General features: G+C 47.4%; 2 protein-coding genes across 5 annotated transcripts in view; both read left to right on the forward strand.

Annotated features, from left to right (window-relative positions):
• EARS2 (glutamyl-tRNA synthetase 2, mitochondrial) overlaps positions 1 to 8,969 on the forward strand; it is a 9,075-nt gene extending 106 nt beyond the window's left edge. The window contains exons 2-9 of the mRNA XM_010570629.1: positions 502 to 657; positions 2,229 to 2,418; positions 2,697 to 3,169; positions 4,613 to 4,721; positions 5,267 to 5,420; positions 6,666 to 6,796; positions 8,149 to 8,284; positions 8,886 to 8,969. Of these exons, the coding sequence (XP_010568931.1) occupies positions 502 to 657; positions 2,229 to 2,418; positions 2,697 to 3,169; positions 4,613 to 4,721; positions 5,267 to 5,420; positions 6,666 to 6,796; positions 8,149 to 8,284; positions 8,886 to 8,969 (1,433 nt within the window). The remainder of the gene's footprint in view (positions 1 to 501; positions 658 to 2,228; positions 2,419 to 2,696; positions 3,170 to 4,612; positions 4,722 to 5,266; positions 5,421 to 6,665; positions 6,797 to 8,148; positions 8,285 to 8,885) is intronic.
• An 825-nt stretch (positions 8,970 to 9,794) lies between these two features.
• Positions 9,795 to 24,948, forward strand: GGA2 (golgi-associated, gamma adaptin ear containing, ARF binding protein 2). 4 transcript variants are annotated; one of them, XM_010570509.1, is made up of 19 exons: positions 9,795 to 9,907; positions 10,564 to 10,648; positions 11,537 to 11,612; positions 12,108 to 12,206; positions 14,067 to 14,190; positions 14,440 to 14,634; positions 15,409 to 15,512; positions 16,000 to 16,080; positions 16,964 to 17,101; positions 18,204 to 18,285; positions 19,228 to 19,347; positions 19,622 to 19,789; positions 20,042 to 20,097; positions 20,389 to 20,540; positions 21,353 to 21,522; positions 22,483 to 22,655; positions 23,241 to 23,351; positions 23,984 to 24,136; positions 24,713 to 24,948. In XM_010570509.1, the coding sequence occupies exons 1-18, from the start codon at positions 9,874 to 9,876 to the stop codon at positions 24,092 to 24,094; spliced, it is 2,079 nt and encodes a 692-aa protein (XP_010568811.1). In that variant the 5' UTR covers positions 9,795 to 9,873; the 3' UTR covers positions 24,095 to 24,136; positions 24,713 to 24,948. The 4 variants fall into 4 exon arrangements, with proteins under 4 accessions (XP_010568811.1, XP_010568810.1, XP_010568812.1 ...); XM_010570508.1 differs by lacking the exon at positions 24,713 to 24,948 and having other exon boundaries at positions 23,984 to 24,381; XM_010570510.1 differs by lacking the exons at positions 14,440 to 14,634; positions 24,713 to 24,948 and having other exon boundaries at positions 23,984 to 24,381.
• Positions 24,949 to 25,195: the final 247 nt, after the last annotated feature.

Consider the following 25,195-nt stretch of genomic DNA (forward strand, 5'->3'; position numbering starts at 1 on the left):
CCCTCGCCAGGCCCGCCCCTCGCCCCCCCGCCCCACCCCCGGGGTGGGGGCGGCGCTTTGGGTTGGAAAATGTGAATTCAGACACTTGAGGAGCGTGTGCTGGGGGGCAGGGCCGGGCGCTCCGCGGTACCTGCTGGCTCTGTGGGGTTCGCCCCGTCGCTGTGGAAATAAAAGAGAGCCCGAAACGGGCGCGGGAAGGCGGGGGGGGGGCGGGCTCGGGTAAAGGCCCCGGTAGCGGTGTTTCCTTCCGAGCGTGTGCCAGTGATTTCCAGGTGACTTCAGGGAATCCGTTCTTGGAAGGCCGTCACCAGTAACTGGGTTCCACAGCAAGGGCCCCCAGAGTGTCTCTGTGCAGCATGCCTGCCTGCCCCCCCCCCCCCCCCCGTTAGGGTTTGATACCATTTTCTGTTTCAGGTGGCATTGACCTTCCAGCTCTTGTTTAAAAGTCTCTTTATTGGGCCTTAATTCCTGCCATCTCCTCTGATTTCCCCGTGGTAACAGGTTTTCTGCATTTGGGTGGCCTTCGGACTGCTTTGTACAATTACCTTTTTGCCAAAAAGCACCAGGGGACCTTTATTTTGAGAGTGGAGGATACAGATCAAAATCGAGTGGTGCCTGGAGCTGCAGAAGGGATAGAAGATATGCTGGATTGGGCAGGTATTTACAGACACCTTTCATTCTTTACTTACTGAAAGATTCTCTCCTTTTTAGGGACTAACGGTATCCAAATTGAGAGTATTTTGCCTGATAGCGAGCTGTGCAGTGTTTCAGGTGATGAATTAGCTGAAATGTAGTTATTTCTACAGCTGGGCATCAGGGAAGTCCTACTGGAAGTATGTTTCATAGCAGAAATAACTAGTTAGGCTTGGTTTCTTTTGGCTGTGTTGTCTGACACACAGAAAGATCCAAATCTATGGAAGATGCCCAATGTGCAGTTGTAACAAAGGCTGTGCACAAGAGACGCGATGGAAAAGTCAGAAGTTGGAGCTCACAGACCACACCGTAAATTTATAGATTGTTTGTATAAAGAGTATTTGCTAAAGGGGATCGGAGGTGTCGGGTTTCATTTTGAATCCTCTGCATCCTTCTGAGCTTAAGAACTGGAAGTGAGAGTGATTTTAGAATACAGAATTGTGATAAACTTAGAGCCAGATCCCACAGATGCTGCTGTTAATGGGTAGGTAAGCTTGAATGGTCTAGGACTTTGCTGTTGAGTAATAAATTTGGAATAGGTAAAATAATTGGCAAAGATCTCAACTGTATTTCTGTGGTATGAGTGTCCTTTACTATAAAAAGGGTGGATGCTACTTTGTATGTGTACGCCTGACTGCATTTTGCTCTAGGTAGTGTATCAGAGCTGCTCAACTGACGTGGTTTAACCCCAGCCGGTAACTAAGCACCACGCAGCCGCTCACTAACTTACACCCCCGCAGTGGGATGGGAGAGAGAATAGGGGAAAAGAAAGGTAAAACTCATGGGCTGAGATAAGAACAGTTTAATAGAACAGAAAGGAAGAAAATAATAACGATAATAACAACAATAATAAAATGACAACACTAATAAAAGAACTGGAATATACAAAACAAGTGATGCACAATGCAATTGCTCACCACCTGCTGACTGATGCCCAGTTAGTTCCCGAGCAGTGAGCGCCCCCCCAGCCCCACTCCCCCCAGTTTATATAGTGGGCATGATGCCATATGCTATGGAATATCCCTTTGGCCCGTTTGGGTCATCTGTCCCGGCTGTGTCCCCTCCCAACTTGTGCCCCTCCAGCCTTCTTGCTGGCTAGGCATGAGAAGCTGAAAAATCCTTGACTTAGTCTAAACACTACTCAGCAACAACTGAAAACATCAGTGTGTTATCAACATTCTTCTCATACTGAACCCAAAACATAGCACTATACCAGCTACTAGGAAGATAATTAACTCTATCCCAGCTGAAACCAGGACATCAACTATTTACTAGGTTTTGGTGTTTGTTTCTGCTTGTTGCTTCACACGCAGTACTCTAAATTCTGAAGATGTTGGCTGCTGTTTATCTTCTGAGTCCAGGGGAATCTGACTCCTGCACTAGACAGATGCCATTAGTTGGCTGCCCTGGAGCAGAAACCATCTTTGGATGCTCCCTAGAACCTTGCTATTTCATCTTCATTCAGTGTGCTCTCATCGTAGGTTTTGCTCTGCCTTTTTACGGGCTTTTTATGTGCTGTCATGCTGGTATTTCAGGTATTCCCCCTGATGAGAGTCCTCGCCGCGGTGGTTCCTTTGGACCCTACCAGCAGTCACACAGACTCGACCTTTACAGGAGAGCCAGTAATGTGCTTTTGGAGAGAGGCACGGCGTACCGCTGCTTTTGTACCCCTCAGCGCCTGGAACTGCTGAAGAAGGAGGCTTTGCGGAGCCAGCAAACCCCGCGGTAGGGATTCCTTGTCCCCTGGGTGGCTCCCTCTGTGCTGCACACTTGCAAAAACTTAGGACAACGTGTGCGGCAATAGGATTGTAGTCTCACCGCCCATAGAGAGAGAAGCTGGCGCAACCCTTGGAGGCTTAGGGGAGTGAGCTTCAGAGATGAGATCGTTTGACTGGACACGTAGTGGGCAGGTTACAGCTAAAATTCAGGGATCAGTTTAGAGTTTTGGGAATGTAAGAATGGCTTCTGTGTTGAACTGAGACCTTCGTTCTCCTTTCTCAAAGATACGACAACCGGTGTCGGCACCTGACACCCACAGAAGTGGCTGAGAAGCTGTCACAGGGCCTTGACTGGGTAGTCCGCTTCCGTCTGGAGAAGGGGGTGGAACCCTTTCGGGACCTGGTCTACGGCTGGAACAAGCACGAAGTGGCTGATGTGGAAGGCGACCCGGTGATTCTCAAGGGGGACGGCTTCCCCACTTACCACCTGGCAAATGTGGTGGATGACCATTACATGGGCATCAGCCACGTTCTGCGCGGAACTGAGTGGCTGACTTCAACGTCCAAGCACCTCCTTCTCTACAAAGCCTTTGGCTGGGATCCCCCTCAGTTTGGTCACCTCCCACTGCTTCTGAACAAAGATGGTGGCAAGCTGTCAAAAAGGCAGGGGGACATCTTTCTGGAGCGCTTTGCTCGGGATGGCTACTTGCCAGAGGCCCTCCTGGACATCATTACCAACTGTGGCTCTGGATTCACAGGTAATGAGAACAGGCTTGGTACTTGCTAGGACATTTCCTGATGCTGAGTTTGGGGAATGGGTTAGGTTTCTTTTAATAGCCAAGAAATTTGACAGTGTTTGAAGGGGTCAGGAGACAGGTGTCAGACGACCAGTCTGTCGCTGAAATGCCACCAGGGCTTCTGCAGAGCTCCTGTGAAGGACTGGGTGGTGTGCTGGAACGGTGGGAATCTTTCTGCCTCTGTGCAGCTGTTGTCATGGTTTAACCCCAGCCAGCAACTAAGCACCATGCAGCTGCTCACTCACTCCCCCCCAACCCAGTGGGATGGGGGAAAGAATTGGGAAAAACAAAAAGTAAAACTCGTGGGTTGAGATAAGAACATTTTAATAGAACAGAAAGGAAGAAAATAATAATGATAATAACAACAATAATAAAATGACAACACTAATAAAAGAATTGGAATATACAAAACAAGTGATGCACAATGCAATTGCTCACCACCTGCTGACTGATGCCCAGTTAGTTCCCGAGCAGTGAGCGCCCCCCCAGCCCCACTCCCCCAGTTTATATAGTGGGCATGATGCCATATGCTATGGAATATCCCTTTGGCCCGTTTGGGTCATCTGTCCCGGCTGTGTCCCCTCCCAACTTCCTGTGCCCCTCCAGCCTTCTTGCTGGCTGGGCATGAGAAGCTGAAAAATCCTTGACTTAGTCTAAACACTACTCAGCAACAACTGAAAACATCAGTGTGTTATCAACATTCTTCTCATACTGAACCCAAAACATAGCACTATACCAGCTACTAGGAAGATAATTAACTCTATCCCAGCTGAAACGAGGACAGCAGCCATTTAAATTGAGTCTGATGCTTAATGGGTTCCCACTTGGGACAACATTCATCTCAAGGTGAAGAAACTGTCTGTGAACTCTTGGGAAAATGTGTTTTCTATGGTTAATAATTGCAGTGTCATGTATTACACCTGTCACACTTCTCGTTTAACCTGAAAGACCATGAGAAGTTGAGTCAATGTCTCCTTCTGTTGCTCTTGCTGTGTGGGGATCACAAATTAACTTGTGTTTCAGGAATTCTGCTTGGGAATGGAACCTTTCTTGGGCAGTGGAGCCTCCTGGCTGAGTGTTGCTTCTTTTTGGCTGACTGATGCAAGGGGTGTTCCACTGAAGAGCCAAGCAGAACATCCCAGTTTCCAGTTCCTCGCCAGTAGTTAGCAGAGCTGGCTCTTAGGGAGAGGGCAGCTTTCCCTCCGTGCCTGCTACAAGTTCCCTCCTGTTTGTCTGGGTACATCCCTGTTAGCACTGCGAAAAGTGGCTCTCCTGCGCCACTTCTTCCTTGGGTGTACTGCTGCTGCCCCAGCCCTGCACCTGAGGCTTGCAATGAAAAGCAGTGATGCTAGTTCTCTGCGGGAGAGTGGGTGCGTATCATTCCCTTGTTGGGTTATTTTGCAGAGAAACAGATGGGGAGGACTTTGGAGGAGCTGATCTCACAGTTTGAAATAGACAGAATTACAACCCATTCTGCCCTCCTGGATCTTGAAAAGCTCCCAGAATTCAACAGGTATAAATATCAGTAGTAACTTTAAAACTTAATAATCTGTACGTCAGTGAGAATTTATTCCTAGCACTTGGCTTTGCCTGGAGATTTTGTTTATTGTTTCAAGCACGGTCCCAGCGCAGCAGTTTTTTCGCTGTGCTACAGCAAAGTACGAGTTTCTGCTTACGCTGTTCCTGCCTCCTCTCCAGTCCTGTGCTTGGACACTGGTGTTGGGCACACTGTAAAAACTTGGGCAGATGGTAGGCGTAGCTAGGAGGATGCGAAGCCCTAAGTTTAGATTCAGAATAACATCTAAAAAGAGACAACACTTCCAGAAGGTACTTCTGCAAGTACACTCGTATGCTATGGGGATGTTGTGCTCCTGAGAGTTACCACATCTTTTGTTCACTGTGGTGCATTAGTGCTTAAGGCTTTGATATAGGATGCCTGCCTGGAGTCTAATGTTGCTTTTCTAACAATTCTAGTTTTAATTGTTAAATATTGTGAGACTGGGCTGATGAAATCCAATCTAACCCAAAGCAGTCCAAAAGCAGTTTTCTTTGTTACAGGATTCACCTCACCCATCACATTGAGAATGAAGAGCTGCGACAGAAGCTAATTAGAGAGTTGCAGTTGCTGGTGGAGGATGTTTATGGGGGTCAACAAGTGGATCAAGAGGTTATAGAAAAGGAGTACGTGGAGCGAGTCCTCCTGCTGAGAAAAGTATGAGCAGTGATAGCATTGTGTCACCATTCTGGGGAACTGAGGTTTTGTGGGATTCCTGGATGAAGATTCAGCTGAGTCCTGGGCACTGCTTTGATCTGAGCTCTGAAGCTCCATAGCCTGCAAATGGCAAATGGCTGTCACTGCCAGCTCAAGTGGTCGTGTACATGCTGACTGCCGAAATCCGATTATATAGTTAGCTGACCTGTAGGAATGGGCATGGTGACTATCCTGGTGGTCTTTGCACAGTCATAAGCTCATCCACACTTTGCCAGGCCAGCAGAGAGCTCCCTCAGCAGAGGGAGGATGGATGTCTCCCTGCCATGGAAGCAAATCACAGGATTGTAGGACATTTCTTGGAAGACCTCTCTGGTTCCTGCTCAGAGCAGGACTGTCAGTAGTGCTGGATCAGGTCAGCTGTGGCTTTGTCTACGTGAGAGGTGCCAACCTCCAAGCTGCACTTCTCCTCCCAGAGCCTAGGATGTGGCTGGCTTGTGGTGGGAAGGTCCAGCACCCAGGGCCCCTCGTGCCAGGAGGTGGCTCACTTCTAGCTTTTGCTGACTGGGCAGCATAAGGTGCTTCTGCTTTGCTGCTGCTCCATGCTTTGGAAGCAAAATCAAAGCAACCTCTTTGCAAAGGTAGATGAAGCTCTTGGTTAAACTATTGGGGTTTGTGCATTAGGAGCCCTGGTCTCACGTAAGTGGCAGAGTGCTGGCTGTAAAGGGGACAGAAGATATTGTGGCTCTTCCCAGTGCCAGGAGGAGGGTGAGCCCAGCTGTTTCCCAGCCTGCCCCTGGGATGCTGCTGTAGTATCTGGGGGATTCCTTGTGAAGAATAAAGCCTTCTTTATAAGGGGAGGAAGAGATCCGACTGTTCCAGCGTGAAGGCTTCGCTGTGGCAGCGGGACAGTGACTCATGTGACTTCCCACTGTCTGTTGAAAGGCTGCAGATGAATGTGGTGAGCCACTTCCCCATGCTAACTCTGAGTCAGCCTGCACGCGGCTCTGCAGCATGGGTACAGCCATGGCCCTTTGGGCTGCTTCTGTGTCCCTGCTCACGCCAGGTGGTTATGGGTGTTAAAAAATCAGCCACCTAAATGTCATCAATTAACATTTCCTCTGAGCAGTACGGAGTACAAGGTGGTATGTTTGGACCCTCTTTAACTGTTTGTGAAGTCCAGACAGGATGTGTTTGCTCCCCACCAGCTTAACCCTCAGCCTTGACAGCTTTGCTTCCTTTTTCCAGGGTCACATAAGCTTCCTGAAGAACCTGGTGTCATCTGATTATTCTTACTTATGGGTTAGGCCCTCGGTGTCCCGAGAGCAGCTCCAAACTATTTCTGCAGAAGTAGATGACATAGGAAGACTAGTCTTAGGGTAAGTGTCTCTTCCCAGCTCTGTACACAGTCACCTGCCCACCCCAGAGCATCACTCTTGGCTGTTCTATTGATGTTGGACATACTCATAGCTCTTATTTAATTTGCTCTACTTTGGAATGTGCTGTAGTTAATAACTGATGAGAAATTCTGTTTTTAATTGAAAGGCAGCTTGCCAGTGGGAAAGCTCGCATCAATGCTCTCAAGCAAGAATTGTCATGTCTGGATTTTGTAAGGCACCAAGCACAGCAGAGTTTGTGTGCCAGCATGGAGCTAATGAAGCCATGGTGTTAGCAGGGTTTTCTTGTGCCACCTGATCTCCTGTGCTTTTCGTCTGCTGTAGCATCAAACTGGAGAAGTGCAAGGTGGTTTTGGTCAACATGTATTCAGATTATGTAATGAGACTTCTGGGTCTCTGGACCCAGTTTGTGTGCAGCCGGAATCACTGTCACTTCTGAAAAGCTCACCCCTGGGGGCTTTTCCTGCTTCCATTTCTTTCTTTCTAGCTAGCAGTCTGCAGTTCTGTCTGCTCAGAAACATCACTGGGATGGTAGACAGTCCTTCTGTACCAGAGAGTTTTGTGGTGTTTTGCCAACATGTTTCACTGCTGCCCCATGTCCCTCTGCTACTTCACGCCTTGTAGCTAGGCGGGGTGGTATGTCCATCGCCTTTCCAGTTCAGATCTCACATCTGGACTAAAATGAGCCCTGAAAACCAGTTTTGGGAGTAATTAAGGTGGCAGTATCTGCAATCTGAGCTACTATTTCCAACTGTCTGTAAAGTTGGTTGCCCTCAGTCTTGTCACAGCTGAGTGGTGACTGAATCCAAGTGACGGTAATTTAAATGTCAATACTCGCTATCCTGCAGGGATAATAGTACTGCTACCTACAGCTGAGTAGTATCAGCGATGGCTCCTGCATCTCTGAAAATCATATTATTAAAAAAGAAATCACAATTACTGCTTTTCCTGTGGTTTTCCATGTCCTTGGCATAATTTTGTGATTTAAACTTGATGCTTGCCTTTCTGAACAAACTCTGCTGTTGGAAGTAGATTAAAGGTATGGTTTTGCAAAGCAGAGTCTTCAGCAGTAGTATTGAGGTAAAGCAGTCCCACCTGCCAGCATAGGAGGGTACCTGTGTACGTGACCAAAGCTGCAGTGAGCAGAGAGAGTGCCCTGGCACAGAGCAGGAGTGAAGGGCAGGGAAGTTTACCTTGAACCGCTGCTGTTGCCAGAAGATTTTTGCAAAACCAGTCTGAGGTTGCTGGCAGTCATTGAAGTCATTAGTCATTTTTGGGAAAGGATCCTGTGTTTTGTATGTCCCTAGACTGTAAGGACATCTTCTTTCCTAAAGGCTCATGACAAGGCAGGCAGCTGTTTTGACCATGGAGGAGTTGAACAAAGACCTGAGAAGCCTCCAGAAGCAAACCAAGGAGACTAAGTATAGCAGCGTGATGCAGCTTCTTCGCTTGGCTCTCAGTGGGCAGCAGGTAAAAAATAAAAATTCTGAGACTGGGACCTTCTTTTTTTTTCTTTCTGAACAGCTATCTTCTCTCTGATTACAAGGTACTGGTATTTGGACATCTTGCAAGAACTGACATCAGTTTCTGTTATGAGTGAATGTACCGATATACAGCAATTCTGGAAGAAAGAGCTGTTGAAAGTTTCAGAAAGGCAGAAGTTGTCAAAGCATGAATATGCTAGTACCAAATCTGAAGTTAGAAAAAGCTCTGGACCAGCTGTAGGGAGTGTTGGCAAGGTAGTAGGTTTTGGGCAAAACTGGGATTTTATGTGCAATTTGCTTTTACAAAGTTCAAAAACAAATTTTACAAAAGTTTACAAAATCAGAGCCTAATCCTGGCTTACACCCTGGCATCAATCTTTCTGGGTCAGTTTGACCATTCTTAGCATTTCACTTCAGGAGAGAAAAATCCCAAACCCTTGTTTTGAGATTGCTAATAAAACCCCTACCCTTGGGGTAACAGCAATCTGATAGCTAATAGCTCTGTCATTTCCGTCACGATGATGCATAAACAAGTGCTGAAAAGTGTTAAGTTTCCATTTGTACAATGACTTCTTATGTGTTTTCAGCATGGACCGAGCGTTGCTGAGATGATGGTGACTTTGGGACCCAAAGAAGTGTGTGGACGAATACAGAAAGCACTATCTAGCTAATACAAGACAGAAATGACACTGACAGCCAGCGCACGGACTCAGATGGTGTAGGCAGCACATGTCATTGTCCTCGTCCTGTATTTTTTGATCTCAGTATGATGTATCTTTTATCAGATGAGTTAGGCTTTAGACCAGGCAGGTGTCACCATGATGTTTCCAGGTCTGTATGTGTCTGCACTAAGCATAAGCCACTTCGTCTGGGAGAGAAACCAAATACAGTTTTAGGTCCGTCCTTCTGCTTTCATTTTGTGCATATGGCCTGGTTTCCAGGTTGGGAGAAAGAGACATTTATCAGCGTTTAAATTCAGACCATGTGGACAGAAAGCAGTGCTAATTCTGATACCAGCACGGTTCCTCTCAAGCAATTGGTCTCTTTTTGGAGAGGGCCTCACAATCAGGGTGCCTACACCTACAACTACAGAGGTCCCCAAAAAATAGCACAGGAAGGGTATTTTTATATATATGAATATATATAATATATTATGTATATTATAGCTGCTGCCCTCTTAGCTGCCCTGGTGTCCTACCCGGCTGAGTGAGCTGCTCAGAGAGAGGGACTCCCCTCCTTGTGTACTGTGTCATGCATGTGGTTCTGCTAAAAATATCCCTGACCAGGAGATTGGGATGTTTTTTCCTCTTTTGGATGGTGACCTTTTAATTATTAAATTAATATGGTGACTTTTGATTCCGTTCTCTCCAATGTGTGCTTGCTTTGCACGCCAGCAAGGGGAGGAGCAGTCGGAAGTGGGAGGGAGTGGGGGGGTATGTTTTACTGAGCCAGCCCACACCCACAGTCTACACTTCCACGCCACGAAAACTCACGGGGGCGAGCGGTGGCACGCAAGGAACGACGGCGGGTGGATCTGCTTCCTGCGAGCAGCGGGGCGGAGCGGAGCAAGAGTCCATGGCTGGCACTGGGGAACTGGAGCAGTGGCTCAGTGAGTGGGGCTGGGGACTGGTGGGCACCGGAGCAGCTTCAGCTCTGTGGGGAAGGGTCCATCTCCTCCACGGAGCCCCTTTAGGGTGATGTTCATGGGTGCTGTCTTAACCTGCTGCATCTGTCCTGCTCCCAGACTTGTCTGTCTGTTGTCAGCCCCAGTCCTGCCAAAGCGCTGGACTGGGGAGTGGATAAAACTGAAAAATACTTGTTTTCCTCAATTCAGCCGTGGAGGCAGAGCTTTGGGACAGGCACTCATGCAGCCCTTTTGCAAAAGGGTAAACTATGCCTGTGTTCCCGCACGGCAAGGTTTGCAGTCCAGTCCTGGGAGAGCTGGCTGTAAATGCTTTTTAACAGTTTCACGTGCTTTGTGCTGAAAGCAACATCATGCTGTTGCTGCTTTCAGCACCTCAGTTTATGCCTGACTTTGACTGTTTAAGAATGTGTATTCAGGACTGTATTTTTAGGCATATTTTAGTAACAGCTGTTTTGTTCTTGTCCTGTGTCTTCCATTTCTGCCCATTTTACAAAAAGCCCTAATGCAGCTGGTAGCAGTGCGAGGTCTGAGCCGCTTCCTGCCTTGTGCTGCTCGCTTGTACACATCTCGCACTGAGGCTGTTTTTTTCCTTTTTTCTTTCTTTTTTTTTCCTATGTAAGATAAGGCCACTGACCCAAGTATCCCCGAGGAAAACTGGGAATGCATCCAGCGGTTCTGTGACCAGGTGAATGCTGACATAGAAGGGTAAGGCAGACAGACAGCTCTTTGTGTTTGCTCTGGGTTGTATCTGGCTCTGAGCTTCTCTCATGGCTGCAGGGGGAATGGGATCTGTAAGCCGTGGTGTGGGGAGCCCGAAGAGACAGCTGGGAGTGCTTGCTGGGCTCTGCTGCTCCTGAGAGTGTAAATAAGTTGCAAAGAGGAGTATGCCAATGTGGTGGAGGTTGATGTCTAGGAATGGGCTCCGACAGCCATTGCTGCAACCCACAAGGCAGCAGGTTCTGCCTGCTGTGCCCTCACCAGCCTCTCGGGAGACTGGGCGAGGATACCTGCTGTAGGGAAGCCGTGGGTGGGCTCAGCCTCGGATTTTCCTTTCAAAGACGTGGGAGATCTCTGCTGGGACTCCCACACCTTCCAGCTGATAGTCTCAGCTCTGTGGGGAGGAGCAGGAACTAATTAAGCAAATAACCTGTCAAAGCTTAGTGGTCATCTCTTTCTTCAGAGCAGACGCCTGTGCATTCAGAGCCCGTAGTCTGGCACCCGTCTGCCCCAGCAGCGTGTGTGCACAGGGGCAGTCAGCAAACTGTCTCGGGCTCTGCATCAAGGCTCCTGCAGGGAGCCAGCTTGCATGGCACTTGCCCAGGGAGAGCCCCCAGCCTCTCCCATCTGGCTCCCTCCCAGAGGACAGCCTCTGGCCACAGCTGGAGGACAGCACTGGGGTCGCACAAGCTGCTTCAATTCATCTCTCGCCCCTTGTGCGTGTGTCCCCCAGGCCAGCGCTCCGCCAGAAGAAGGGTGTCTGTCAGGTAGCAGGTTGTGAATCCGGCAGTTGCTCTTCTCTGCAGGGCAAAATCAGCAGCATTTGTTTTTCTTGGGAACTTGTCCGTTGTCTGACTTGCTTTTGCTACTCCCCAGCCCATCGCTTGCACTGAGGCTGCTGGCGCATAAAATACAGTCACCTCAGGAGATGGAAGCTCTCCATGCTCTCACAGTAAGTGCTTTCATCTGTGTGCAAGGAGAGGCAGCAGTAACCTGGAAGCAGAATTTGGCGGGTAGAGACAGTATAGCTGTCTCTTCTTTTTCTCTTAGATGTCTCTCCCTTTTAACTTTCCATTGCATAAGGAATACAGAAACCAGGGTATAACGGAGGGAGTAACTGCTGTTGTTCCTTTCCTTGTTGCTCTGCTGAGGTGTTTCAGTGGTCTGCAGTTCTTGCTGTTTGACCTGTGGTTCCACCACAGGGTCAGTGGCCCAAAAGTTATTAGCGATGGGTAGAACATAGCAGATGGTCTTAATAATGCTGCTTAAGAAGATTGGATGAAGGAGAAATACATGTTCTTGCTGCACAACTTCCTTAGTATCTTGTATTTGTGAATGCAGAGCCAGAAAGTTCTTAGATTTAGTATTTTAATGGCAAAGTTATTTTAAAAAATTCCCCAAGACTTGTGTCTACAGTTTCTGTTTGGTACTGTTTTGTTTTCTGCAGGTGCTAGAGACCTGTGTGAATAACTGCGGCGAAAGATTTCATAATGAAATAGCAAAATTCAGGTTTCTGAATGAGCTGATTAAAGTGCTTTCCCCAAAGGTAGGTGGTCATGGTTACACTGGACAAAACACATGGGGCACACTGTTTATTTCATGCTGGATATGAAAACTTAGAATTAATCTCACATAGAAGTAGAGCAGAATTTATATTCTGTGCCTCCAAGCATAAGGACTGGATGTGAATCCCCCTGTAAAAGATGCAAGCCAGAGTCTTTCTGTGAAAAGATTTTTCCTTGTGGTTTCTCCCAGCTCTGCAGAGAGAGTCAGGGACTCTAGAGGAGCTTGAAATTGTTCCTGTGACCCCTTTTGCCTCTTGGTGATTTACAGAACTTTGGTCGGGGAAGTGTCAGAGGACAGAGATGCCAGGAGCTGCCCAGAGCCTCTCCCCTGTTTTCTTACGCTCTGTCCTCAGACTCTTGTGCTCAGGCTGCTCTCCTTCTTGCTTTGTCCTGTCAGAGGTTAGCCTGGGTTTGGGTCCTGTTCATGGGGCAGGATCAGCTTGGGTAGCGGCAGGGGGGACTGGATTTCAGCAGCCCTCATGCAGCCCTTGTGCAGCTCTTGCTCCACCATCGCCTGACAGTTGTGCATTCTTGCAGCCCCTTTGGGGTCCTGCTGAGGGTGTCCTGAAGGCCAGGCAGAGGGCTCCCAGCCCCCGGGCAGCGACAGCCCTAAGTCAGGAGCGGGCTGGAAGGGATCAGCTGTACTAACGTGGAAGCTGCCAAGTCCCTTCCTGCCGCTCCGCTTCCCTGGCTCGCAATATATTCATTCAATATATTCAACATAGTCATTCCTGCTCCCTGCTGTGGGCACTTTGCTTCTGAGTGCAGTTGCCGCCTCCTGAGAAGAGAAGCAGCCAACAGAAATGAGAAGTTTAGTTTGAGAAGCTAAGTGAGCTGTGAGTTTGGAATGGATGCACTGGGTCCCCTGGCAGTGCCTCTCATGATGAAAAATGGAGAGCTGTTTTATCAGAGACTGTGTAATCTTCACGCCTTGCTCCTCTTGCATCAAATAGCAGACCTGGGACTTTCTTAAATACCCTTCTCAGCAACTCAGCAATCGATTCCCCCTTTTAGTGGGTCCTGCACACATTTACCACTTGTACAAGCTTCATTTTCCATTACATCATCTCGATGGCAGAGGTGCAAAAAGCTGATTTCAGGGAAATGTTTAACTGAACAGCAAAACCTCTTCTCTCAGTCCCGGGTTTGGTAGACGTATTTCAGTGAAACAAGAAAATTTAAAGAATATGTCACTACAGAGTGCTTTGTTTGCTGTTTTGGCAGAACAGGTATCATTTAATGAGTTTAAAATGCCTAATGCTTTGGAGGTTTGCATGTGGCTTTTGTCATTCCTCCTGATGTTTTTATAATACATTAAAGTGAGTGCTTGTAGGCAATAATGAGAGAAATCAGAGAAAACATCCAGATGCTGAGAAAAGACAGTAACTTTCGTTTCTTGTGTTGTTCAGTTTTCATTTGTCTGGGTCTGGCTGAGGCCAGTGGTGCTATTTGCGTTGCAGGCAGTTAAGGGAAGTATTTAAAGTCAAGCACAGAACTGTTTACACTAAAATAAAACAACCTACTTTTGGTTTCGGATTCAATAACCAATCAGAGAAGTTTTGAAATGGTTTCATTTTGATTGTCATAGAATATTTATGTAATTATCATACACTTAATAGCATTCCTTGTATTTACAGCCACAGCTATATACACCATTTCCTATACCACAAGATACACAGTTGACAACACTGTGAATAAAGTGTTGGGAATCCATTTGCTACTTGGTTTCTGCACACAAACAACTTGGGGCTAGACCCATATGCCATATCTGGCACTAATTGTTTGGTTTTAATCTTTTTTGTCTTACTTTACTTTTTTGTTTTGGTTTGGTTTTTTTTCAGTACTATGGAACCTGGTCTTCAGAAAAAGTAAAGTCAAGAGTCACAGAAGTAATATTCAGTTGGACAGTCTGGTTTCCTCAGGAAGTTAAAATCCGGGATGCTTATCAGATGCTAAAGAAACAAGGTTTAGTTCTGTTATTTCAGTTTCCTTTTTAGCTTTCCAAGTCACATGGTTTCAGACCACAGATATCTGCCCTCTTTAATTTGTGACTCAGCTTTTTTCATAAAATGTTGTAAGGAGAAAAGGACAAAGGCCACGCTTACAAGGCTGTTTGGGTACTTAAGGATGCATGCAACTGTTTAAAGAGATTTACCGAAGAACAGCCTTGTTGAGTTAAAGATTAGGCTAGCCTTGTGGCCTCTCTTCACACAGTGCTCACCACTGTTGTGCAGGGAAAAGGTACAGGACAAACTCAGCGTGATCTTTGCCCTGGAGTACTCTCCCAGGATTATGAGGGATGGGTTTGGAGAGATCCTGAGCTGGATTTTTCATCCATTCCATCATATTTAATAGTCCTTAATGGTATTGTAATCCAGAAATTTGTCCAATCCCGTCTTGATATCCCAGGTAATAAATTTCACAGCTTAACTAAGAAAGTACCATAATACTTTCTGTGGAAGTTCAGGGGATTTAGGGAATTTGTTTAGATGCTTCCCACCAGGTTTGCTTTGTGCATCTTTGAGCCTCAAATGGCTTTGCAAGCCTTCCCCCAAGTACTGCTGTGGAAAGCTTCCTCACTGTCACTGCCTTTCCTTTGTGCAGCGACTGCTGCAGGCTGGGCTGTTGCTGCAGCACCGGTGGGGTGCTGAGCAGGGGTGCTGGGTGCCCTCCTGCGGGGCAGCTCTCGGGGACCGCTGCCCATCCAACGCCTGCACAGTCAGAGGTTGCTGCTGCTGCAAGCGCTGGCCGGAGAGGCATGATGGGGGACGTCCACGGAATCACTGTTGGCGTTAGGGGTTCCTTTGGTACTCGGTTGTGTGTGTTTGGTGCCCTACATTTTATGGTTGTACTGATTGTGGCGATCCTGCTGCTCGGAGGTCAATACTGGTGTGCTCCCAGTGCTCTTGCTATGGGAGATTTTTAGCAATTCACCCAGAGGGAGTTCAGCTCATCTGAATTTTATTTTCTACCCTGAAAATCTCATTTAGCCTGTGCTTAATTCAAGGGAGAAAGGGAAGTCTTTTGTCTGTATGTGTGCTAAGGCAACTCCTTGCTGCTTCATCTCATTCTGTAAAGTTCTGGGGCGGGGTGAAAGAAATAGGTGCAAAATCCAATGCACCATTGAGCATTGGTGTTTTAACAGCTCAGGCGTCAATGAACAAATACTGTTACCCATTCCAGGGATTGTAAAAGAAGACCCCAAACTGCCAGAAGACAAAATTTTACCTCCCCCTTCTCCGAGACCTCAGAATTCTATTTTTGACACAGATGAAGAGAAATCCAAGGAAAACCTTTGGGTTTTTCAAGCCTTCCCCCCCCCCCCGCCCCGATTTGTACTGATGAGAAAACAGGCTCGGACATATTTTGGGAGCTTTTGCTGTTTCAGACAGAGTATCTTCAGAATAATGCTAATACTTCATGCTGTACAACAGCTAGAGAATTCTTTGATGCTTTGTCAGAATTTTTTGCTTAGCAAAAAGTGAAACTTTTCTAGAGAAAAACATCAGTTTAATAGAAACTTTCCCAAGGGAGGGAAAAGTTCTGCAGAGCCAGAGAGTTCCTATACCCAAACAGCCAGTGTGTGCAGGCAGCTGTAGGAGGCAGCAATGTAATCTGGATTAGATTATGGGACATGAGTCCACTTATTTCCAGAATTATACAAAATATTATGACAGTGGGTGTCTCTCAGTATCTGCTCTTATGTGATGTGTGCCTGTAGTATGGTGCCTAGAGACTGCTGCTCACTGTTGTCCAATGCTATCCCCTCAACAGCTCTTAGCAAGGCTTTTAAAGAGCAACCACTCTGAAGACCTGCAGGCTGCCAACCGTCTGATCAAGAGCATGATTAAAGAGGTAGGGAGCTCCTTGGGTCAGAAGCTGTGTTTGCAGCTGGGGAGGGTGGGAGGGGACTTGGTAGTTCAGTTTTTGACAGTGGTCCCTCTATACCTGACCTCTGTAGTGCCTGCCACCTCATTGGTATTAAAGGGAACACCAAGAGGTGGTAGTGGGAACCTTGCTGCGTTATCAGTCTCAGGTGAACTATTTAAGCTGCCCCAGAGGAGGGACGATTTTCAGTATTTGTTATTCCAAAATTTCAATGTGGGATTATTTTGTTTTGTTTCCCTAAAATATGCCATTGCCAGGAAGAGCAAATATTTATACCCAGGAGCCTGTATGACAGGACACTTCTACTTTAGTGGGATCCCGACAGTAGTACTGCATTAGTGATAGCAAGTTTCCAAAAATAGACTCAGTTCCCAAGTGGAAAAAAGCCATATCTGTACAAAACTGCCTGTTTTGTACAGCAATGTGTGCGTGCACGTCTGGTGTGTCTGTCTTCATCTTCCATCTGAAAGGGCACACCAATTCTCTGCATAAATAGGAGATTTGGTTTGGTTTAACGAAATCCCTGCTGTCGTTTTGAGACTGTTGTTCTACATGGCAGAAGCCACCAGCTCCCAACTCTAATTTTGAAGTCTTACTCGTGACTGTGGTGAAATGAATTCTTATGCACCAGCACACTGGCCAGGGTACCCTGAGAGGGGCAGGAGGTTTCCATCTTCACCCTTGACAGGGAAGTGTGGTGCAGCACTGATACTGGAGCTGCTGGGGGGGTGAGTCCTTACACACACTGCTTTGTGCCTCCTCTACCTGCAATAAGATACTAGTAGAAAGCAACATGCATTGGCTATACTAGCCAAATCATCATATACTTTTATTTCATTTTTCATCAAAGGAACAAGAAAAGTCAGCTAAGGTGTCCAGAAGAGTGAATACCATCAGTGAGGTTTCTGAGAATGTGAAACGTATGGACGAATTACTGGAAAATTACAAGAGACAAGAATTATCCAAATCTGACCAGGAGTCCCTACAGGTAAATGGTCTTTTTCCTGCATAAGAAGTTCTTTTGACTGGCTATGGCTGGGAGGGCCCAGGGCAACAGGATTCAAAGGGCAGCTTCTGCCAAGGAAACAGCATTACCACAGCAAATAGTTTCCAGCATATTTGATGAATAACAGTCCCTTCCATCAGTGTAATGGAAATTGGAATGGAACCGGCTCCTGCTGTGCCAATTTGACTTTCTGTCCAGGTTAGCTGCTCTTCTTGTGGTATCTTACGGGGAAATGGTTCTTCCTCCAACAGTGGTGTAGCACACAGGAATCCCCTTGAGCCTGGGCATGCTTAGGTGGGTGTGACGAGATCCGACCAGAGAAGCTCAAAGCTGTGGGTTCTTCAGCTTGTGCTATGGTTTATGTGATTCCCTTTTTTCTGCCCAGAGTTCACTGGTCTGCTGCTGCTCATAATTATCAATGAATTGTGGAAACGTTTGATGTCACTAATAGGGCTGTCAGAAGAGCTTTATGGCCTCCAAATATCTGAAACTCCATTAGGATGCTTACCAGACTCTCAAATTAAAAAAACTCTAGAAACTGAATTTTTGTAGGTAAGAACTTCTGTGGCTGTGTGTGACAGCAGAGTTTGGAGTTAGCTGCTGTTGGGAGGGCTGCTGCTGTAGATGGAAGAGAGTCTACTTTCAGACTGAAGAAGTGGCTGCCTCCGTGCCTCCTTACTTCCTAAAAACCAAGCGGCCTTGCATTGTCTGACGGTAGTTGCAACTGGCAGTTGTAATACTTCCCTCTGAGTACCGTGATCGATCTATTCACACCTGGATACTTTTTCTTTTAAATTGAGTAATTTTACACTGATCTCTCTTACATCTGTATGCATAGAGAGGATGCGATTGCTGAGGAGATACCAGCAAACCCTCCTTGTTCCAGTGTCTGTACTTCCAGGCCACTGTGGATTTTTAAGAGTACAGCAACATGCAGCATTGATACCCTTTGTCTGGACCTGGGCAGAAAGCGCATCTTCCTCTCCTAGAGGGGTAGCATCACTTACAGGTGATCACAGGAACAGGGAAGTGTGAGACTGTCTGGGATCTCCTGAGCAATGATGTGAACCATTTCCTTCCATAGACTCTGTTTCAACGCTGTGAGAAGCTCAGGCCACTGCTCTTTCGCCTTGCCAGTGAGACAGTTGATGATGATGAGGCTCTAGGTAAGAACCAACCCTGTCCTTGGATTTCTTTGCAGTTAAATTCATCTACCTTTGCTTTGACAAGTGGGATACGCCCTTCCTCTGAGAGGGGAATGCTTAGGCACTTGCTACCGTGCTGCCAAAGCTTTCCACATTCACCTTTAAACCATGCCCATGGGAAGCTCCTCCCACCCCTTTCCAAGGAAGGTATAGATTTTCACTTGGAGCCCAAAGTTAAACAGTCAATCCAGTTTCTTCTAGCCAAGGTGGTTTTCAGAGTTTGTGGAGTTCTGGTGTTCAGAGAACTGGAGGCTTTTGCAGTCTTATCTCTACAGAGATTGAAGTTCTCCCTGTCTATCAACACAGAAGGGAGAATATTTTTTGAATTTCTTAAGTAATATATTGAGGAGGGCCATATGAGTGGAATCTTTGAATTCCATGGTTGTGAAATTTAGCCCTTCCCAGAGGACTGCATTTCACAGTCTTGTCCATATGCCTTGAAAACCTGACTGAAGGGATGCCTTGCTGAATAGAGATCTTAAACAGCAAACATAAGAGCTCAGCTGTGCCTCAAACATTTCATTCATACCCATGAATGCCAGGGTTCCTCAGCTGGGGAGTGCTGGATTATATACTCAAGTACACTTGGCAAACTTGCAGAGAACAATAAAGTGCATAAGAAATGGCAGGAACTGTAAGTGCTTTAGAGATAGGATCAGATTTCAAAGTGATCTTGATGAATATGAGAGAGGCCTGAAATCAGCAGATGTATGCGCAAAATGCTGCACTTCAGGAAATGGAATGAAAAACTAGTCAGGAGTTTAAGGCATATTGCCCCACTAGACTTTGCTCCAGGCAAGTCCTTAGATGCACTGTACCTCCCTCATGTGCAGTTTGGAGAGTGCCGTGGAACTGACCCTCCCATTAGAACATTAATGTTTTGTTTCTTCTCTTGTTTTCCAGCTGAGATACTGCAGGCCAATGACAAACTCACACAGGCGCTCGGGCAGTACAGGCGGGTTGTAGCCAGGCATGAAAATGGTGATGGAGGAGGTTCAGCTACCAGTTCTGCTGATGCAGCAGGTAAAGAGCATCCAGCAGCATTCCATGACAGCTCTGCTCCTGCACGTCATGTATGAGTGGAGTTCGGAAGGGAAATGGTTCTCGGAGAATAAATGTGGAGAAAATCCTTTAACACAGGAAAACTATGATGTAACCATCATTTGCTTTTATGTATAGTTGATAGGAAATATTCCTGAAGTTCTTCATCTATGAGTCCTTTCGGGCATGCCTGCACCCATAAATACACTGTTCCTTTCAGGAGGTTTCTCTTTAACTCTTTCTGCTCTTTCCAAAGCATGCCGGCCAACTCCAAGACGCATGAAGAGCTATACACTGATTGACTTCTCTGAACTGGAGGCGACATCCCAGTCTCCTACAGACCAATTTGCAAACATAACCACCGCCTCCCGGCACAGCAGCACAACCTCTACCTGTCTGCTCGATGAGGAGTTAAAGTCATTAGGTTTGTATGTGCAATTCAGTACAGCGTTACCCTTGTTACTAGGGTTCGTGGTGTTTAATGAAGATAGGAGAACTTTGACTTTAATGTCAGTCCTAAGAGAAAGTAGACCCTTTCAGCCAGTGTCGTAAATTTTCAAGAATGTAGTTTCTTTAATGGTGTTAGACTGTAGTTAAACTGCTGTTAGACAACAAGAACCTGTAGAAAACCCTTGTTTTTTGTAATTGATCTGTAGCATTTTGGCATCTTTCTTAGGTCTCAGCAACTCTCCTGTTGCACAGAAACCACCACCTGATTTTGGATTAGCAGAGGTGAGTGATCCTCAGATACTTAAGTCCATAAGGTACAAAGGACAAAAATCAGATGTGATTCTTGATCTAGCTTTCTCTGGCAGCCTTTTGTTACACTGCTCTATTCTGAAGGGAAACTGGAATCCTTGTCCTCTGCAATGAATTTCTCAGTTGCAGTTTGCAACCAGATTACTCATATTTATTTCTACTTTAAGTAGTGTTATTGAAAATGAGGTGGTTCTCAGTGGAACAGGTCTGATTTTTGCTGATGTGATGTTCTATAGCATGAACCAGAAGTGCCTTACTTTTCAGACTGATGTACACAATGGATATGGTGAAATTGTAAGTGCTGTTCAAACACTGGGACTGCAGGAGAGCTGGGAAGACAGCTGTTCGGAGAAGAATGCATTTCGGGGCCTGGCTGATCAGCTCTCTCCACCATCCAGGACCAAGACATTATCCTTGTAAGCAAACTCTGCATAATACAGACTGCCTTTGGAGATGAGGACTACTGTTTTAGAGCAGTGAGTTTTAGGAAAACCTTTCAACTACAACTGGTTAGTGATGGCAAGCTATCCATCTGTGCATTGGCTCTTAAGCAGCAGTTATGATCCTGTTAATTGCACTGTGTGCAATTGCACACTAGGACCTTCCAAGGGTCAGAAACTTGGAGAGACAAACCCCATGGCCTAGTAACAAGGTGATCCTGAGGTAAAGGAACAAAACCATTGCAGTCAGGTCTTTTTATAATAACCTGTGACTCAAAAAATACTTTCCCCAGCTTTCTTCAGGCTGCAACAAAGTAGTTTCCACGCATTCAGTGGAAGCCTAACAGTTCATGAACCAAATTAATCATCCACATGTCTTCACAGCAGGTGACCATTACAATATGCTTATCCAGTCTGCCATAATACAAGCCAGGAAATTTTACTGGAGATTCCCAACTTCTTTGAGCTAGAATTTCCTTTAATCTCACTGACTAGAGCTCCGGAGAGCCTGTGAATGGGGAGAGTAGGCTTCCAAAGCCCTGAAACAAAGTTTCACGATAGTAACAGAAATCAAAGTCTGCCTTACTGAATGCTGAAACAGCAACTTCTTCCCATATGAAATAGAGACAGTTTTTTAATTTCTCAAGAACTCGGAGAGTATAAGCTTGTACTTTCTGTATACCTAAAAGGGATGAGGGATTGGGAATACAAATGCACACAGCAGAAGATGGTATATACCATGTAGTCTCCCCAGTTAATATAAGCTTTCTACATGCTTTTCTTTCCAGGGATTTATCACCCATGAAATTGCCCTTTCCAGATCTTCCAAATAGCTCAATGGCAGATACTTCATTCTCCAGCCTAGGCTACGAGCTGAAGCCTGCTGCCTCTTTGCATCCAGCTTCCTATGATGCTTCTCTAGAAAACCTTTTTGTCCCTTTAATTTCAATTACACCGAGTAAGTGCAATGATTTCTGTGCCCCAGCTCTGCTTACTAGTGGCTTACTAGAGCTCTTCTGTGATTTTTGCAGGCGAGCAAGCCAAAGTAGCTTCATGCTGTGTGGGTTGGCTGGAGAAAAGTAATGACTGTTCTGTGAAGGACTTAATGTATCTGAGAAGTTGAGCAAGTGCTAGGGATCATACCATGGAAATGTCCTTGTCCTCCCTACTCAGTAGTCAGGAGTTTCCTGCCCTGGCTAACCTCTGTGATGTGCTTCTAAACTGTTTGCCCTTAGCACCTTTAATCAAGTTTCAAGCAGTTCTTCTCCAGAGGCTAAAAAGGTATCTATGGGTGGGAGTTGCTCTGCTTCCCAAAGCAGAGCTGTTCTTTCCACCTCTGCTTTTCAATTCAGCACTCTTTGGCCCAGCCCTGCAACCACTTGATGGAGCATCAGCCTGGGTACATGGCACCCCAGTGTCTCAGAGCAGGACACATCCTGTTACGAGGACTGCAGGGCTGTCGCTACTTTTGGAAGAGGACAGGTGCAGAGACATTATGACCTGATTGTCTTCTGCCTTCAGTCTCTCAAGTGAAGGATTTACCAGATTTTGGAAGGGCTGAATGGTGATAGTTAGGTGTGGATTTACCAGGCAATGGTGATAAGGGCTAAGTCTTGTGTGTGCCGAAGAATTACATTTTGCTTTTCCCATCGTATCTCTATTGGATCCACACTTGACATCTCCAGCTGACTGTTGAAATCTGAGCTGCTAAATCTCCAATTTAGACAATCAGATTCCTTTCTCTGCCTTAGAGGCAAAATGTAAATCACAGGCAGCTGCTTGGTCTGTGAGTTTGCTGGAGGAAGTAAAAGTTTGTATGCGTGTTTCCTCTTTGCTGTTCCTTATCCTGTCTTTGCTGTTCTGCCCTCAGAAGGAAGGGGAATCCACGCTTTGTTTCTGACTCTCCTTTTGTCTCCGGCAGGCAGTATCTGTCCACTTACTGTGTATGACAGGAATGGTTTCAAGGCCATGCTCCACTTCTCCAGAGACCGGGCTCCTGGCCGACCAGATGTGCTGGTGCTGGTTCTTTCCATGCTGAGCACATCAGCTCAACCAATTAAGGACATAGCATTCCAGGCTGCAGTCCCGAAGGTGAGAAGCCTGTGGTGAGTGGCAGAGAAGAGGGACGACTCAGAAATGTCCTGAGGAGAAGGTTCGCCCTTACTTGCTTAGGATTTTCTTTGCTCATCAGAAATTGCACGCCTCACTTTCTCTGAACGGTGAACCTGCTGTATGGTGGTGCCTGTGGCGCCAGTGTTTGTTTCACAGCGTATATCCCTGGCCTTGTGACAACTAGACGGGGCTCCATACATGCTGGTTTAGCCTCCTGGGGAAGGCACTCGTTCTGCCTTTGTATGTACAGCATGGAATTATCTATTTAGGAATATCTGCCTTTAGATGCAGGCTGTGAAAAGGCATGCTTTTCATTAAATGCCAAAATGTGTGGCCTGTAGTTCCCTGGGTCCTCCTTCTTGCTCTTCTGGGATGCTGAAAAAGGCCTGGGTCCCTCCCTGGGAGTGCTGAGGGAGCTGGCTGATGTCGTTGCGAAGCCACTCTTGATAATCTTTGATCGATTGTGGTGACTGCGAGAAGTGTCCAAAGTCTGGGAAGGTCACCCTCATCTTCCAGGTGGTCCCAGCATGGACCAAAAAGCATTCCTTTTGTTTTCTCTTTCAGACCATGAAAATAAAGTTACAACCAGCATCCGGTACTGAGCTGCCCGCCTTCAGTCCTCTCCTCCCCCCTGCAGTGGTATCCCAGGTCCTGCTGCTCGCCAATCCACGCAAGGTATGTGTGGTGATGGAGTCTGCTGGTGGAGCACTCGGAATGTCACTGTAGCGGGTGGGGTATTTGTATGAAAGATGGGGAGAATATCATTAGCAGGAAGATGCAGGGGAGAGACAGAGCAGTCTGGGCTGTGCTGGGAAGACATTTTTCCCACTGAAACAGCTTTCCAGAGCTATAATCTGAAGGATTGAATGGGCAGTTGCTGCAGGGGCCTGCACAGCTCTGCCTCAGTCTACCTGCAGAGATGGCTCCTGGTAGACACTGTGTGGATGTTTGCAGCTGATGGAACACGAGGCCACCCAAGGAGCAAGCAATGGGTGGCAGTTCTGTTGCATTGGTGAATAATTATGAGACTGATGATTGGTGTAAGGAATCTTCTGTCACTGTGAAGGTTGGCCAGGCCTGGATTGCCAAGCATGCCCCTGTGTGGCTTGCATAGGTCTCCCAGTTGCTCCCTGAATATCTTATGAAGATCCAGGTCTCGTTCTGTGCAGAGGTTCCACGTGGCTGAAGTGTTACTCTCCCCTTCCAGAGGGTGATTCATTGCAGCAAGGCTTCGAGGGGTGAGGCTGAAGCGGGCCCAGGAATCTGCAACCATGACATGCCCCTCTCTCTGTTCCTTTCTCTCATAGGATCCCATCCGACTGAGATACAAACTAGCGTTCATGCAAGGCGTGCAGCCCTTCAGTGAGGTGGGAGAGGTGACTGGCTTCCCAGAAGCAGAGCTCTGGGGCAGGAGCTGAAGTTCAGCAGGCTTGGATGTTGCCATATTGCCTTAGCCACAGGTGGGGAGGGACTGTGTGCCAGCAGTGCCGGCCTGGACTCCATAATGGCTCCTTTCCTCAGGATCCGCCATCTCCTTCTTCCTTTTGGTTTCTGTGCCAGTGTCTGGCAGGAGGAGTATAAACTGGCTGCTTCTGCCATGGCCTTTCTCTGTAGCTGACCATGCTTTACAAGAGACTGCTGTAGAGCCCTGCAGCCCAGGAGCCCTAATGCTTCTTTCATACAAGTGTTTCCTGCTGCTTTCTGGGCCAGTGTTCCCTCACCCCCATTACTTTTTCTTTCTGAATTAAAAAAAAAAGAAAAAAAAAAGCAAACCTATCCCAACAATCAGCCCTCGTAGCAGACTGCTTGGAGCCAGGGCAGGATCTGTTGCAGGGGCTTACCCACCCTGTTTTCACTGGGGCCTGTGTGCTAATGTGCAGGCAACAACGTGAGGAATGGTGAGAGTTGGGCTATCTGGACTCTGGCAGAGGCGGTTTATAGGGAAAGGTACAAAACGGAGGGAAGAGAGCAAGCAGGGGGAGGGCTTTGGGGCCAGCCTGTGAGAAAAAACCTCTGAGACACTCATCCGTCCCCAGGCCCCGCATCTTGTCTTGCTCTGGCTCCTTCCTTTGGGCTCTGCAGAGCTCCAGGCACGTTTGGGGCTTTCTCCTCCTCATCCTCCCCACAGTCGCCTCCTGCCTGCCAGCTGCGCTGCGGGGACACCGGCCCACAGCGGGGCCGAGGCCAAGGCCTTCGGTTAAAAGCCCCTGCGCTTCCAGCTGTGCGGGAGGAGAACGGGCGTATTTTATTGCCCAGGTACGCTGAGCCATGAGGACGGCGGGAGGGAGGTCCGCACCCCCGGTGCAGCGGGGTTCCGGAGCACCTTCCCGGGTCCTGGCCGCCCCGGCGGTATTTTGGGTGCGAGTTTGTCCCGCTCTGGGACACTCCCCCGCTGTTTTTTCTCCACAGACCCCGCTGAGGGTGGCGGCTCCCCGCCTTTAAGCCGGTGTCCGAGCCGGAGCGCGGGGCCTCCGTTCCGCGGCCCCGGCCCCGCCCACCCGCGCCGGGGAACGCCCCCG

Source organism: Haliaeetus leucocephalus, unplaced genomic scaffold (assembly GCF_000737465.1).
Source record: "Haliaeetus leucocephalus isolate CR32 unplaced genomic scaffold, Haliaeetus_leucocephalus-4.0 Scaffold295, whole genome shotgun sequence".
NCBI lineage: Eukaryota > Metazoa > Chordata > Aves > Accipitriformes > Accipitridae > Haliaeetus > Haliaeetus leucocephalus.

Excerpts from the sequence above, each read along its gene's own strand:
- GGA2 (XM_010570509.1), top strand. The coding sequence starts at position 9,874 with ATGGCTGGCACTGGGGAACTGGAGCAGTGGCTCA. Across the intron at positions 14,635-15,408 it reads ATCCCGTCTTGATATCCCAG|GGATTGTAAAAGAAGACCCC; the intron begins GTAATAAATTTC and ends TACCCATTCCAG. Across the intron at positions 23,352-23,983 it reads TGCTCGCCAATCCACGCAAG|GATCCCATCCGACTGAGATA; the intron begins GTATGTGTGGTG and ends TTTCTCTCATAG.